At 33.9% G+C, this 14,314-nt stretch overlaps 2 protein-coding genes across 3 annotated transcripts; both read right to left on the bottom strand.

The window, feature by feature from the left end:
• Positions 1-56: 56 nt before the first annotated feature.
• On the bottom strand, positions 57-3,017 carry LOC132170817 (protein trichome birefringence-like 6). 2 transcript variants are annotated; one of them, XM_059581932.1, is made up of 5 exons: positions 2,162-3,013; positions 1,800-1,992; positions 1,525-1,715; positions 1,047-1,205; positions 57-605 (listed from the first exon to the last, which is right to left on the bottom strand). In XM_059581932.1, the coding sequence occupies exons 1-5, from the start codon at positions 2,854-2,856 to the stop codon at positions 296-298; spliced, it is 1,548 nt and encodes a 515-aa protein (XP_059437915.1). In that variant the 5' UTR covers positions 2,857-3,013; the 3' UTR covers positions 57-295. The 2 variants fall into 2 exon arrangements, with proteins under 2 accessions (XP_059437915.1, XP_059437916.1); XM_059581933.1 differs by having other exon boundaries at positions 570-637; positions 2,162-3,017.
• Positions 3,018-5,972: 2,955 nt separating this feature from the next.
• Positions 5,973-8,861, bottom strand: LOC132170962 (uncharacterized). Its single transcript, XM_059582129.1, has 2 exons — positions 8,287-8,861; positions 5,973-6,651 (listed from the first exon to the last, which is right to left on the bottom strand). Exons 1-2 carry the CDS (start codon positions 8,714-8,716, stop codon positions 6,104-6,106), a joined length of 978 nt encoding a protein of 325 aa, XP_059438112.1. The 5' UTR covers positions 8,717-8,861; the 3' UTR covers positions 5,973-6,103.
• Between the last annotated feature and the right edge of the window lie 5,453 nt (positions 8,862-14,314).

The following is a 14,314-nucleotide window of genomic DNA, read 5'->3' as shown; positions in this document are numbered from 1 at the left end:
AAATTTAAAGAAAAACTTTAATATATTTGTTGCCGTAGTTCTTTGGCTGTTTAGAAGCTTGATGTGCCAAAAATGAAAGAGACTCAATCAATTATAACAAAACAGATCAAAGTTTTTTCTTTGTTCTAATTACATGAATCTCATTATGTGAGAACAATAGTTGTATTCGTACATCTCCCAAAAAAAAAAATGAACAAATAAAATTATACAAGCCAGCCAACCAGCAAAGATCAAACAGGCAAAAAAAAATTGTAAGAAAAATAGAACATGAAAAATAAAGAAGGGATTTTTTTTTTCACCGGTGAGACTGCAAAAGAAAATACAAAATCTCATTCCATGTGTCGGGAACGCCAGGAAGACACCAATGACTACAATCTTGAATGCTTGAAGAAGAGCGCTTCCCTGATTTTCCTCCATATATGGATGGATGCCCATCTATCCTATACCCTGACAAATCAGTAATATTCAAGAAGGTAACAGGAGTTTTCATCTGCTTTATCACTTGCTCTGCAATAATATTCTTCTCAGGGTAACTGATGCTTGAAGTTTTGTTGAGGGGTTGAGTAGCTTCCAGACAATGCCCACCTGAATTCCACTGGCCTCCCCTATTCATTAGATATCACACACTACTCAGCATCTGGCATGAATGAAGAGATTTAAAACGCAAAGAGCAGCAAATTGTATTCGCGTATCAGGTTTAGGTCGTATCGAAGCATAGGTCTAAGACTATCAAGGTTAACTCTAATCTAATCTATTTAATTAAACGGGTTCAAACCCCTCAACCTTAACATACTAATGTCGTGTTGGGTTGGTCAAATTCATGGTTCGTGTCACAAATTGTCAGTCTTAGTGTCGGGTTTAGGTCATGTCAATGTATGGGTATAAAAAATCATATAGGTCAATCATAATCTAATCTATTTAATTAAATAGGTCAGATCTCTCAATCTTAACACATTAATTTCGTATCGGATTCGCGAGTTATATCAAAAATTGCCCGTCCTATCAAAAACTAGCATCAATATCAATGACAGTGTATCAGGGCAAACCTGAAATGGGAAGGTGATGAACTTCGAAAGAAAACTTGGGTTTTTCTGGGATTGACGTGCCTATTAACCCATGATGCCCAAGTCATCAGAGCTCTTCTGAAAGCCATTGAAACATCGAGCCGGGGATGAACTTGGTTCCCTTCCTGGTAGTAATTGATCCTGTTATAAGACTAGCAGATGTTACAAACAATAATAGAACATGAAAAGGAGTATCCTATACATTTCACAAGCAAATGATTACAACTTCTAACTGTTAGTCCAGCAAACAAACAACAAATAAAAAACACTTCCTTTGCAAGAAATTTGGTAGAAGTTCATGATAGTTAAACCATCCTCAAAAGCTGAATATACATGAAAATCATGTAAACTATGAAGCATAGCTATGCTTCTCCTGAAACATATATATAAGTTTATGGTTTTAAAACAGATTAATATGATTTCAATCAGTAAAAGTCGAATCTCGAAATGCTGCATTTACCCTGCTTTTGTTTTGTAATGTGACCACCAATGTGCAGTATTGAAAACCAAAATATCAGCACCTCTCCATCTTGATGTGCCACGATCGATGCTATCGATTCGCAACGTCTGGACTCGCTTCTGGCCCACTCTAGCCTTGCTCTCATGAACTAAATAATGTGTCACATAGTATTCAACAGTACACTTATAATCCTGCAATAACAACCTCAAACTCAAATGCTCGAAATTATCACAAATAAAAAGTTAAGAAAGCAAAGAACAGTACTGCAGAATTACCACAAATTTGAAACTATAATTTCCCTTCTCTTTGGTAAGTCTCCTCCCATGGGTCTCATAAACCCTTTTTGGATCTCTAATAGCTCCCATTAACATACACAGCATGGATTCCCATTGATTCCTATTGATTGAATCTCCCACAAAAACTAGCCTTTTCCCTCTGATCAATTCCAGCATTTTTGTTGCATTGAACCTATATACAACCCAACATCAGGAACTCACTACTTCAGAATTGTGTTCTTTTCGTTCCATACAGCATGTATTTTTTTTTAATCAAAATATAAATCCAGACCCTAATTCCAACGTACATCTAAATTGCATTTGCAGTAACGACTAAAAAACAATAAGCAAGGAAATATTACCTTGGAATCTCACAATCTTGTGGTTGCCATCGCCACTTCATGTAGTTCTTGTCCATCCTTCCATTGCGCTTACAATTAAAACCTTCATCTATGAAAGGACACGAAACATTTGTATATAAAGGATAGCTCTCATCATAAACCCACCTCCCATTTGTTAAATCGCAATCTTTTACTCTCCTCTGTTCAACCTTCTCACTATTTGAAACTTCAATTTTCTCAGATGAAGTTGCACGAATCCTCTTATCCGCACTCCTCGTACTACTTGGAAGTTCAATTTTCTCAGACGAAGTGTCAGGTACACTCTCTTTCATTCTTAACAAATCACTTTTGCCTCCTCCATCTACTGGAACTCCAGGCGCATCTTCCTTTCTCTGTAGCCCACCAAAAACTGAAATCGAAGCGACCCCAGAACCATTTTCAAGTCTCCTATAGTGGGCATCTATCAAAAAAGACTTTTTCTCACCAGTTGCTGAAAAATTTCCACTGAAAGTGGATAATGCCTGAACGGTTACTGATCTGAGACCCAAACTGAGAGATGATTCATTGAACTGGAAATGGGTCTCTTGGCGAACTGAAGGTGTGGCTTTGATGACCCAGATAGTAAAGAAGGTGAAGAAGACGACAGAGGAAGTGATTGTGAAGGAAAATACCAGTAGTCTTGTGGGTTTCAAGGAGAAACTTCTCTGCTTCTCCATCAATGCTTGAGCTTAGTTTCTTCACTCGGGTGTTGAGACAGAGCAGATGGCTTTAACAAAGAGTCAAAGACACAGAGTAGAGCTTTGGTAGCGTGGAGGACTCATGCACATAGCCTCATAGGGGGTATTGTTTGCAGCAGGTTGAAGCAGGTGATGGGAAAATGACGCTGACTTTATTTACCAAAACTGCCCTCCATATTTTTCTTGGTCTTCATTTTTTTTTTCTCATCTTCTGGATAAATCACAGATTCTACATAATTATAAATACAGAAATAATGAAATAACTGATATAGCCTAATTCCTAGTTGATGGGGATATAAATATGAAAAGTTATAGTTTATCCCCTCAAAGTTGATAGCGTTTTTTAATTCGAATACTAAAGTTTTAAGTTTTGCAATTCACCCCCACAAAGTTTCAATTTTTTTTTCAATTCGATCAATATTATCTTAAAATTCTCATATTGCCCATAATTTTTATATTTTTATATTTATTTTTTATATATAAAAAAATAAAAATTTTGGGTGCAAAAATGGCCTGACTTCAAACGCCCAAAACATCTATAATGTATTTTTTTTAAAAAAAATTAGGATCCAAATTTGAATTGAATTCACTTGCAAACAAAGTTGTTGCTTCATATTTGGGTATTCCTTATTTTATGGGATTAGATTGGCCTTTAGATTAGTATCAAAGCATTTTGTTAATAACTTTTTTTAAGTTTTCAGAACAACTAAAAATTCCTTTTAAAGCACGTTGCTTTGTTTAGGAGAAGATTCCTGATTTCCAAATCTCACTCAGATAATCAATCCAACAGCTTTATTTCTGTTTTAGAGGGCTGCTCTTGCTTTATCATTTTCTTAAAAAAAAAAAAAAAAAAAAAAAATTACCACAGGTGAATCTCTTTATCAAAGTTGCCTATCCTATCATTACCCTTTTCTTCTCTCAAAATAATCTCATAATTCTCTTTGTTCAACCTTTATTACCAATTTACAAGATAAAATAACAACATGGAATTGCCTTTGCTTCTCCTGCAAGTATTATAATTTAGATTAAAAAAAAAAAAAAAAACTTTTTTATAATTGATAATGCTGAGGGTATGTGCATAAATAAGAAAATGTGGATGTGATTTAACGTGTCACCCGTGACGTGTTCAGTGTTGGAATTATGTAGAAGATAATATTTTAAGATGTATCTTTCTCTGCCCTCCTTGTCATGCACCGTTTTTTTTTTGTTGACAAAGAAATCCTTTTCAATCTAATTTATTAAATTAATATTTATATTTTAAATATATAATTTTTAAATCATATATTATAAAGATAGATATTACTTTAACAGACTAAATTTAAGAATTATTTTTTAATTTGAAACAAATTTTGCTTGATAAACCATTAATTGTACATAAACCAAACGGACGCGGTTTACATGTTATTATTTGAATAATAATATGTATATTGTTAAGATTGAATTTTTTTGTAAAAAAATTATTTTCTTTCTTCTATTAAAATTTTTTTAAAGTAAGTCAACTTTGAAATTCAATCTTAACCATTGCTTACACTACAATATACATGCTGTTATTTTATTTTAATAATGGCATGTAAGTCAAATAAATAGTGATTTTTAGCACATCAGCGTGCTTGAACAATAAGCCTGCCGATATTAAAATATTATTTTATTTACTATTTATATATTAATTTAATAATATTTTAATACTGGTGTAGTTACTCTTCAAACACGCTAAAACTCGGAAAAGGATCCTCTCCATTTCAAAATCCCTCCATTTCCTCCATTTAGTGCATTTTGAAGGGTAGTGTTGTCCAAAAATTTTAATAATAGTAGTGCATTAAATGCACGACCCTTCAAAATGTACTAAATGAAGGAAATTGAGAGATTTTGAAATGGAGAGGATCCTATTCCCTAAAACTCACTACTCAAGCCAGATAATAAACAATATTGCATTGACTGAACAAGATAAAGCACGGATTACACAGTTGTCGCATCATCAGAGGATTAATGCCAGCGCAAATGAGGTGGCGGCTTTCACGTGTGTCTGTTCTGCGTGGGTTTGGTTTGGTGTGCGCCATGTGTCATGTGTGTGGTTGTACATGGGTTTGTGTGTGCGCTTGTCTCGGAATCTATCAAAATAATAAAATAGAACCCAGATTAAACTACGTTTTTTTTTTTTTTTTAACCCAATTAAACTAGTTGTTTCACGTCAAAATAAAAAATAAAAAAAATTAAAGAATAAACTTTATTTTAGACCCATAAATTATCGCGTGTTTTGTCAGTTTCGAGAAGACGCTTCAAATTTCAAAAACTCTCAAATTAACTTCATGAACTTGCAATTTGATTCAATTAACCCTTGTTATATTCGGTCGTTAATTCCTCCTGAAAACGACTAAAAATATAAAATTACCCTTCGATTTTTTATTTTATTTTTAATTTGAAATTAGGACTAAATTTAGAATTTTATTATAAAAATAAAAATTAAAAAATAATGGTATAAGGTCATTTTATCACTTTTAATGTTTTAAATTTGACTGAGAGGATACATTGCATCAAATTGAAAGTTTAGGGATGAAATTGAGAGTTTTTAAAATGTGTGATAATTCGGAAGTTTTAAGTGTAATTTTTCCTAATTTAAACTAGTTGCTCGATGCTTTTGGACCTTTTGGTTTACTCTTATGGCTTCTACTAAAGTCTTTTACAAGTTGATGTTTCGATAGAAAATCTATGTGATAGTTGTCATGTTAGTTATTAAAATATGAATCGACACATAGCAATTTATATGGCTTATATATATTACACCAATTGCTAAAACATAGATTGTTATGTGACACAATTCAAGTTGTACTCATTTTTATAAAATGTTTACTGACACGTGGTGTACCCAATTACCCGAGAGTCCTTTGGGCCCTCCAAGTTAGAAACCCAAGCACATGAGTATTCTTCGGGCCCCAGAGGTTAGAAAAAAACTTGTTGAACCAAAAAGATAGGCACATAACCGGTGTTGTGCCTCAGCCAATGCAGAGCCCTTGAAGGTTAGCATTGGAGAGAATGCAATAGAATCCCACTAAGCCATTTCCCTCCAGACAAACAATCAATCACTTGTGCACAAAGCATAAAAATTGAGAGGAAATCACTGAAAAACAGAAAAATGTTAATTACTGATACATTCAAAAATCAAAATCCAAAAACAACACAATACTCCTACATCTATTTTTGATATTACACAGCTTCAAGCGTCCCCTTTTCAAGCAGAAAAAACAGCCTCAATAATAGCATGCTTCTTCTTAGGGTATCCCATACCGAGCATGTGACTCAGATACACCTTCCCATCCTTCACGGTTGCTGCTGTGGCCAAACGATGCCTAGGCCCAGAGAATTTTGCCACAACAGAAGCTGTCTCCCACCCATCAGAGCTCTCCACTAATCTCCCAGAAGGGTTCCCTGCAACTACAAGCTTAGTTGGAGAGATTAACTCCAAACCGTCTCCAAACGACAGCGGCCCCCCGACGACATCGATTACCTTAACTTCATCTCCCTTGGATATGTCTATCTTGAACAAACTGCCACTAAATGTATGGATTACAATCAGAAAACCATCTGGATGGTAAACAATACCATTAAGTCCAACAAAGGTTTTGTACCACTCCTTTGGAGTGAAAAGTGGGCTTCTAATGACTGAGAGGAACTTCCCATCAACCCCAACTTTCCAGAGTATATTAGCCTTTGCATCAGTAACATATGCATTACCTTCTGCATCGACTGCTATATCATCCACAAAAGATTTCTCATCACCTACTCCATCAAAAACATTGTAAATTATGAGAAAAACAATTGTGGAGTACATGTATAAATGCTTTGACCTAATAAGAACTGCCAACAGGCCCACAGCATTGTGAGCTGTAGATCCCACCCTTATAGTGACCATACATTATTTAATCATGTCATGCAAAGGACTACACATTATTTAATCATGCCATACAGATGACATGTTCTTGTAAAAATATGAATTCAATGATTAAATCAATCATTTTTTTAATACAGCTTAAGCTTTTAGGATAAATGGTAATTTAACAATTAATATTATTTTACTTGTAAAGTTCATTTTTTCACCCGTTATTGTGACAGCATGGTTGTTCTGTTCATAATCTTTAGACAAACCATACAAGTTAGAGAAAAAATAATTTGGCTAAACAATTGAATGGTGAAAATACTCCCTCTTGTTGCCCAAAACATTTATTTGCACCCACATCCATCACAGAAGGGACAAACAAAAATGAAAGCTAAATATATTTACCATCAATAGTGAAAAAGACCAGATATCAATTTCCGTATTTAACATATTTTAAGGACCCAGAAACCCATACGAATCAAAGAACCATTAAAATCATACAAATGAATGTGTTAAAGTATTGCACAAATGTCTTTGCAGGAAAAAGTAAGTTTTCCTCCAAACTGGTTAGAGAATGTTCTTCCAATCTAATATATTAAACCAACATCTATACTTAGAAGATGTGGTTCTCAAGTAACAAATAGCAAAAGCTGAGGCATGTCTGGCCAACAACTTAGAAATCAGTCTTTGGTGTAAATAAAAGAAATAAAATAAAGTTGAAATACGATTTTGGTCCCTGTATAATATCAATGCTATGGACAAGCATGTTATGGACGGCAATAGATTGCTACTTATTTTACTATTTTATAAAAGTAATAAATTCAGGGGTCTTTTTATATTATGTTTTCATGAGACCAACACTACATCAACACTATAAAGAATGCTACTAAAAAAGCAAATTCTGACCCATCAAAAATTGGATTCATATGGTGATTGTAGGGTAGGATGATTCAGGGAAGAAATGGGAATATATATATATATATATAGTTTAGGTACCATCATCATATTTGACCTTGAATTTATAGCTTTGCAATGCATTCATATTTTGATTTCATTGGCTATTCCCCTTTTGACTTCTGAGTCATTCAGAAGAACTACCTCACCCACCATTTTGATTTTCTTACCAATATGATTACAATATAAAAACTAAATAATGGAGAAAGTTTTCTTACAAGCTAGGTTCATTGTAGTGTATTGATTTGACATTTGTCATTTTCTCACCGGCATTTTACTTAATCTTATTAAAAAGAATGATATAAAAATCACATAATAATGGATTGGAGGAGTGTGGGAGGAAAACCCTTTGGAATTCAACACTTCAGATTCTTAATTAACAAAGCAATAAAGTTGCCACTACACAAAAGTAATATGTCTCTAACAAATGAATGACTAATATTTTTTTTCGCTTTAACTTTTTTTTTTTTTTTTTTTTTTTGAAAATAACAATGTACCTACGACCTCGTACGAAGCATCAATGCCATTAAATACAAAAAAAAAAAAAAAAAAAAGAAGAGTAGAGATTCGGAGTTTCAACTTACTTGGACCAACGAGGTGGGTGAGAAACAAGCGCTTCCACGTGGACAAATCATACGCGGCCAGAGCGTTGTACCGGTTCCCAATGACATCGGCGACGGCAACCAGGCACCGGTTCCTCGGCCGGTCGACGAGGAGGCCGAGGGACGCATTTCCGGCCAAGTCAGCGTCCTTGACGAGCGTGACCTCCTCAAGCACGGTATCGGTGGAGTCCTGTTCAGGGACAGAGACCTGGCCCACACCACCCTCGAGGAAGGAGACGAGGAATCGACTGTTGAGATCGTCCCACTTGGCGCACTCGCGGAACCAGCCGGAGCTGTGGTAGCGGTAGACGTGGGTCGAGGGGTTGGCGAGCTCGAGGGAGATGAGGTAGGCGATGGGTATCGCCGAAAGGAGGAAGAAGAGGAACAGAGTTCTGGTGGAGCACAAGGCCATGACAATTGACACACACAAACACAGAGAGAGAGAGAGAGAGAGAGAGAGAGAGACTGCGTGAGATATGTGTTTGGTGTCTTAAAGGAATGTGGGTGATGAGTGGGAACAAGGTACGCGACTGTGAGTAATGGGAATGGGTGAGGGTTAGGAGATCCTCTTTTGGACTTTTTCTTGTTCATTTATATATGGACTTTTTCTTGTGACATTATTAAGCCTATTTATGTTCAAAAATATCATTTTTATTTACTCACAAATTATTGGATCATGGGAAAAATTACCATTACATCTGCAATTTGATTGTGCTCCGTTTAAATTATTTATTTTTTAATTGGTAAACCTCTTCTCATTACATAAAAGATTCAGAGCATAAAGCTCTTTCACTACAGAATATAAAGCTTTTAAGAATGTAAGCAAAAGCTTGATACATCAAAAAATCTAACAATCAAATTGTATTTATGACCTTCGATCTCACCCATATACAAATTTCATTTATGGTATAGATACGCTCCTAACAGACTAGATCTAAAGACATGAGTTGATCATATCCTTACAATAAAAGTTTTTATTCAACCAGTCGTGAGAGATAAACTGTCACACCGAAAAATATACGTCCTCAACTTGAAAGCAAGAACAACATAAACAAACAAAAAATCACAAGTATTAGCGGCAGACTCACACAAAAGCGCATGAGATTCACGTGATCCACACTTCGGTGCGTTTGAACCACAAATGTCGCGTGCCGATCGAAGAAAAAACATCTTTTGTCTACAGGACTCGTTGGCGCTGAGGAAGAATGTGTAATGACATGTATAGGACTTAAACCGGTAGTGAAAATGTAGACCTGCTTTGGAAAAAATCGATTTAAAAACCCTTGCAGAAACCGACAAAGTCAAAAGATCGGGGAGGACAACGAACGACGAGGTGGAGTAGATAGCCAAAGCGGTGGAGGAGGTTCAATGCTGCTGCTGGAATTTAAACAAAATCTAAAACAAAAATACGAAAATAAGGGAAGGGAGGAAGGATGGAAGAAACCATCATTCCTCCCTTTTGGATCGCAGTGTAAGGGGGCTAGGGTTTTTTAACAGTAATGCTCCATTTAAAATTTAATGACGCATCAAGGAATGTGTGAATGTGAATGTGAGTGTGTTTATTTTTTGAATTTGATAATCTCTATACTATTTATTTTAAGATTAGAATTTAAAGTTGATAAAGTGTACGTGATGTTAATGTAATCACGTTTTTTTATAAATGTATAAATAATGTAACGTTACACTCACCGTTAAATGCATCGACTTTAAATTTTAACTATAAATAAGATATTAACAATTTCAAAGGAAGTAGAAAGGACCCTTGTCCTACAAGAGGTGGCCTCTTGTTATTTTTATTTTAAAGATAAAATTGACTTATTGGCTATGTCACGAGTCAATCAACAATTAGTTTTGATGTAGGGACGGAACTAGAATTTCAAATGTATTTTTCAGGTCTAAAATTGATTTTTAAAGGGTTATGTAGATTTTTTTTTAGAAAAAAAAAAAAGAAAAAGGAAAAAAAAAAAAAAGAATACTTGAGTCTAGGGGGCCTAACGATATTGATCATTTGATTTTGAAGACCCCAAACCTCAATGTAATTCCGCCGCCCTTATTTATATGCACAGGCTTTTGTCAAATAGCCGACAACATTTATCATTTTAAACAAATAATAGCTTAGTCTAATACAAGATAGTTTGGCGCAACTACAAGCCTAATGGACTAAATAGGAATTTTTTTTTCCCTTAAAAATATTAATAAAATTATACCAATATGTACATGGGTGCCACCTGCACGATAAGCCGAAGTGTCATAACTCATGGCAAGGGACGAGATAGGGTCCATAGGGACATCCCGGACATGGATTCATTTTTGATTTCTGGAACGGGCTATCACTTTACAATGCCGTTTTCTTTGACTCAATTTTGTAGGGGGTGAAAAGGCGGGCGATTATTAATTGCTCGCTAATTGCAATAACCGCTAACCGTTAATGTATCAGCTACTAGTTAGCGTTAATGTATCAGCTACTAGTTATCTTTAAAGGTAGTTAAAAAAAAAAAACAGTAATTGATTAAGCGGTTACAGTTAACGATTTTAGGTTTTTTTCAAAAATGCTAACCACCTCTCTCTATATATATATGAAACGATGTGGTTTTTGTGTTTAAAATTTTAAATATATATAAAAATTTAGAAACGATATCGTATATAGTATGATATTATCATATTATCATAGAAACAACATCGTTTTGATTTTTTTTTTTTTTTTTAAAAAAAACAAGGTTAGCAGTTAGTACCTAGGCGCCAAGCGGTGACAATTAGTAGTTTTAGCCAATAATCTCTAATTGTAACTACATTTTCACTCCTGCAATTATGTAGAAAAAGGTGTAAAATAGAAAGAAAAATTCATGGATACAGCTAGTCTAAGGGATTGGGACTTGGGATGGAATTAAGATTTTTCATGTAGAGGGACCAAAATATAAATGAAGGGATAAATTTATTTTTAGTAGGGGTCAAACCTATTTTCTATATATATATATATATATATATATATATATTGAAAATTTTATTAAAAAAAATTCCTTTAAATGTAGGAACCTCCTTGAAAAAAATGGTCCAATATAATTAATAACATTGGTGTCTTGTTGTTGGGTGTGTTATTTCCCTGTTAGTTGCATTACTAGTTGATTGTGTTTAATGAGGGTTATAATTTCCTTATTTCCTTGTGGAGAAAATTCTGAGAGATGTTGAGAGAGTTTTCTTGTAACGGTGATGGTGTGATCTGATTGTGATATGTAGATTGCTCAATTTCCTAGAAGCTTGCCACATGGCTGTTCCAGTTGTATGATTATTTTCTACATATTTGGATTAAGTGCTGTTAAAAAATACTATATCATATGCGCTGTAGCTTTTTTAGAGAAATGTTTAGCTCATTCTCCCCACTATTTCCTAACCATCTTTTATATATATATGGTTGAGAAATGGTTAAGAGAATGAAGCCTAGCATTTATCACTTTTTTAAAGGTTAAAGATTCACAGTTAAAAAAACATATAAACTAAATTTATGCTATAATTTTTCTTACAAACACGACAAAAATATAAGAGTTTAATGACCAATATATAGTGACGTTTTTGGGCAAAAAAAAAAAATAATAATAATAATAAAGTCACTATATGGTTAGTGACTACCTTTAGTGACGTTTTTAAAATTGTAAAAATTGCATAAACTAAAAAATAGAGTAATGTCGTTTTTTACTATTCACACGTCACCAGATAGTGCAAGTCAAATATATTTTCCATATAAAGGCTGCATAAATGGCCTACGGTGGTTTACTTGTATCCCCACCACACTCCAAAACGTGAAAAACGACAATGTGTCTAACAATGACTTTCAAACCAAGTGTCTGTTTGAGATTGCGTTTAAGGGATCTAAAAGTGCTTTTAACACTAAAAAAGTATGTTTGAATAAAAAAGTACTCGTTTGATAAAAAAATTAAAAACGTTTTTAAAAGTTAAAAAAAACCTAAAAATTGCCAAAATGCACTTTTTGCAAAAGTTTAAAAATAAAGCTTTTGCTCAAAAGCGCTTTTTGACTTAAAAAATTTATTTCTCAAACGCAATTTTAGAAAAGGCACTAAGCTTTCCTTTAACAAATAGATTTCAGGCGCAAATCATTCATAATTGCGTTTTGTGTAAATGGAGTTAAGCATCACGTATTTAGGACAGGTTGGTATTTCAATTATTAATATTTTTCCACAAATAAATTTAGCCAACATGTGTGTAACGATTTCCGATTAAAAGATCATATGTTCTGAAATTGACAATTGACTTTTTAAATTGCATGCAATTCAAGTAATTGTATATAAAAAAGGCTGCGACCAGTTCTCCTCAATAATTGAGTCCCAAACTTTCAATTGTCTATGTGTTTAACGATTTCCGATTAAAAGATCAAATGTTCTGAAATTGTCAGAATTTTTAAATTGCACGCAATTCAAGTAACCGTATATAAAAAAGGCTGCAACCAGTTCTCCTCAATAATTGAGTCCCGAACTTTCAATTGTCTATAGAGATGGACCCATAGCTTGCAAGACCTCGCTAAGAATGCCCAATCGTTTAAGCCCTATACTACGAATTTATTTTACGGTTTAAATTTTATTTTATTACATCTAACCGTATATATAGTATTATATTATTTAATAAATTTAAATAACATAACGACATATATACTATTAAAATTTTAAAATTAAATATAAACTGTAAAATAGATCATCTCCATTTCACTTACCGATAAAACAGAGGAACCGTAAGTACTTGAAGAGTAATTAGGGCAAAGCCCACATGTCAAGTGTGCTTCGGCCTCTAATTATTTTGCTAAATTATTTGGGCCAAGCCTCATTTCCTAGGCCCTAAGAAATCTCAAATCCAGTGCAGAATACAATAATCCGAACGAACAAACACCGTCTTTAGAGGACCCCACTACCCCCGAATTAGGGCAAAACAGAGATTTAACCAATGCCAAACGCTGAAAAGGGCTTCCATTTCTCTGGCATTCACAAATCACAAATCTGATTCTTCAGCGAACGACGACTCAGTCTACCACTCAGGTAATCTCTTATTTACGATATTGGATTTTATTATATATGATTTTCTATGTTCTACATAGCTGTTCAGTCCTGCAATCTGCTTAGTTTGTTTCTCGATCTATTGGCTTCTTCTTCTTCTTTTAATCGTATGTTTGGTTGTGGTCGAGAATTATTGAAATCGAAGTATTGGGTTTCAAATTGAAGTCGTTAATGAATCGGAAAAGACCAAAAAGGGAACCCCATCTAACTTGGTCTCAAACACGCATTCTTCTGTGTTTGGATTTCAAATCTTTTATATATATTTTTTTTTTCAGGTTGCATGAACAATAGGCAGAAACAATTTGGACTATTTCATGAGAATTTTTGGTTTTGATTTGTTTTTACTCATTTTGCTTAAAAATTAGTGTCTGTACATGTATTTGTTTGGCTGAGTATATAATAAGAAGATTGGGACTTGGCAATTGGCAAGCGAGGTTGTTGTGCCTAATTCAGCTTTGTTAAATAGGAATCTCGGTTGATGTAAAACAAATTTACTCATTTCTTAGGTATGATGCTGCGTAAGATTTTTTTTAGGTGGTCAGAATGTTTTAGATAATCATAATGTTCAATAACTAGCTTGTTCAAGTTCTTTTGATGGGCTGTACTAAGATTGAAAAGTGTATTCCATAACCAAGTAATTTCTCTATTTTGGCTTTTAAGACTTATTTTCTTTCTGGTTATTTAAACTGATTTGCAGGGGTGGGTCCGAAGTGCCCTCCCTTGTTGAGGTTCCCCGTTAAAAAGTTATTTAAACTGATTTGCATTCTGTGTCTGGATTTTCTTAAAAAGGAAAAGAGTAGTAAAGTTTTATTCTTTTCTTATTTTACTTATCAAAAAAAAAAAAAAAGAGTAGGAAAGTATATGTTTTCTTGAGACTGATAATTGGACAAGAAAAGATTTGGAATTTAAAGTGAACATTAATGTATGATGAACCAGTGATGATACCTAAAGGT

The sequence above is a fragment of the Corylus avellana genome, chromosome ca2, assembly GCF_901000735.1.
Source record: "Corylus avellana chromosome ca2, CavTom2PMs-1.0".
Taxonomy (NCBI): Eukaryota; Viridiplantae; Streptophyta; class Magnoliopsida; order Fagales; family Betulaceae; genus Corylus; species Corylus avellana.
This window is presented reverse-complemented; position numbering and strand designations above follow the sequence as displayed.

What these genes read in the sequence shown, in the direction of transcription:
- LOC132170962 (XM_059582129.1), bottom strand. Translation starts at nt 8,716, where the DNA reads ATGGCCTTGTGCTCCACCAGAACTCTGTTCCTCTTCTTCCTCCTTTCG. An exon ending in CACCCACCTCGTTGGTCCAA is followed by an intron (nt 6,652 to 8,286) that starts GTAAGTTGAAAC and finishes TTGATGGAGTAG; the next exon opens with GTGATGAGAAATCTTTTGTG.
- LOC132170817 (XM_059581932.1), bottom strand. Translation starts at nt 2,856, where the DNA reads ATGGAGAAGCAGAGAAGTTTCTCCTTGAAACCCACAAGACTACTGGTA. An exon ending in ATTATAGTTTCAAATTTGTG is followed by an intron (nt 1,716 to 1,799) that starts GTAATTCTGCAG and finishes TTGTTATTGCAG; the next exon opens with GATTATAAGTGTACTGTTGA. An exon ending in TCATCACCTTCCCATTTCAG is followed by an intron (nt 606 to 1,046) that starts GTTTGCCCTGAT and finishes TCTAATGAATAG; the next exon opens with GGGAGGCCAGTGGAATTCAG.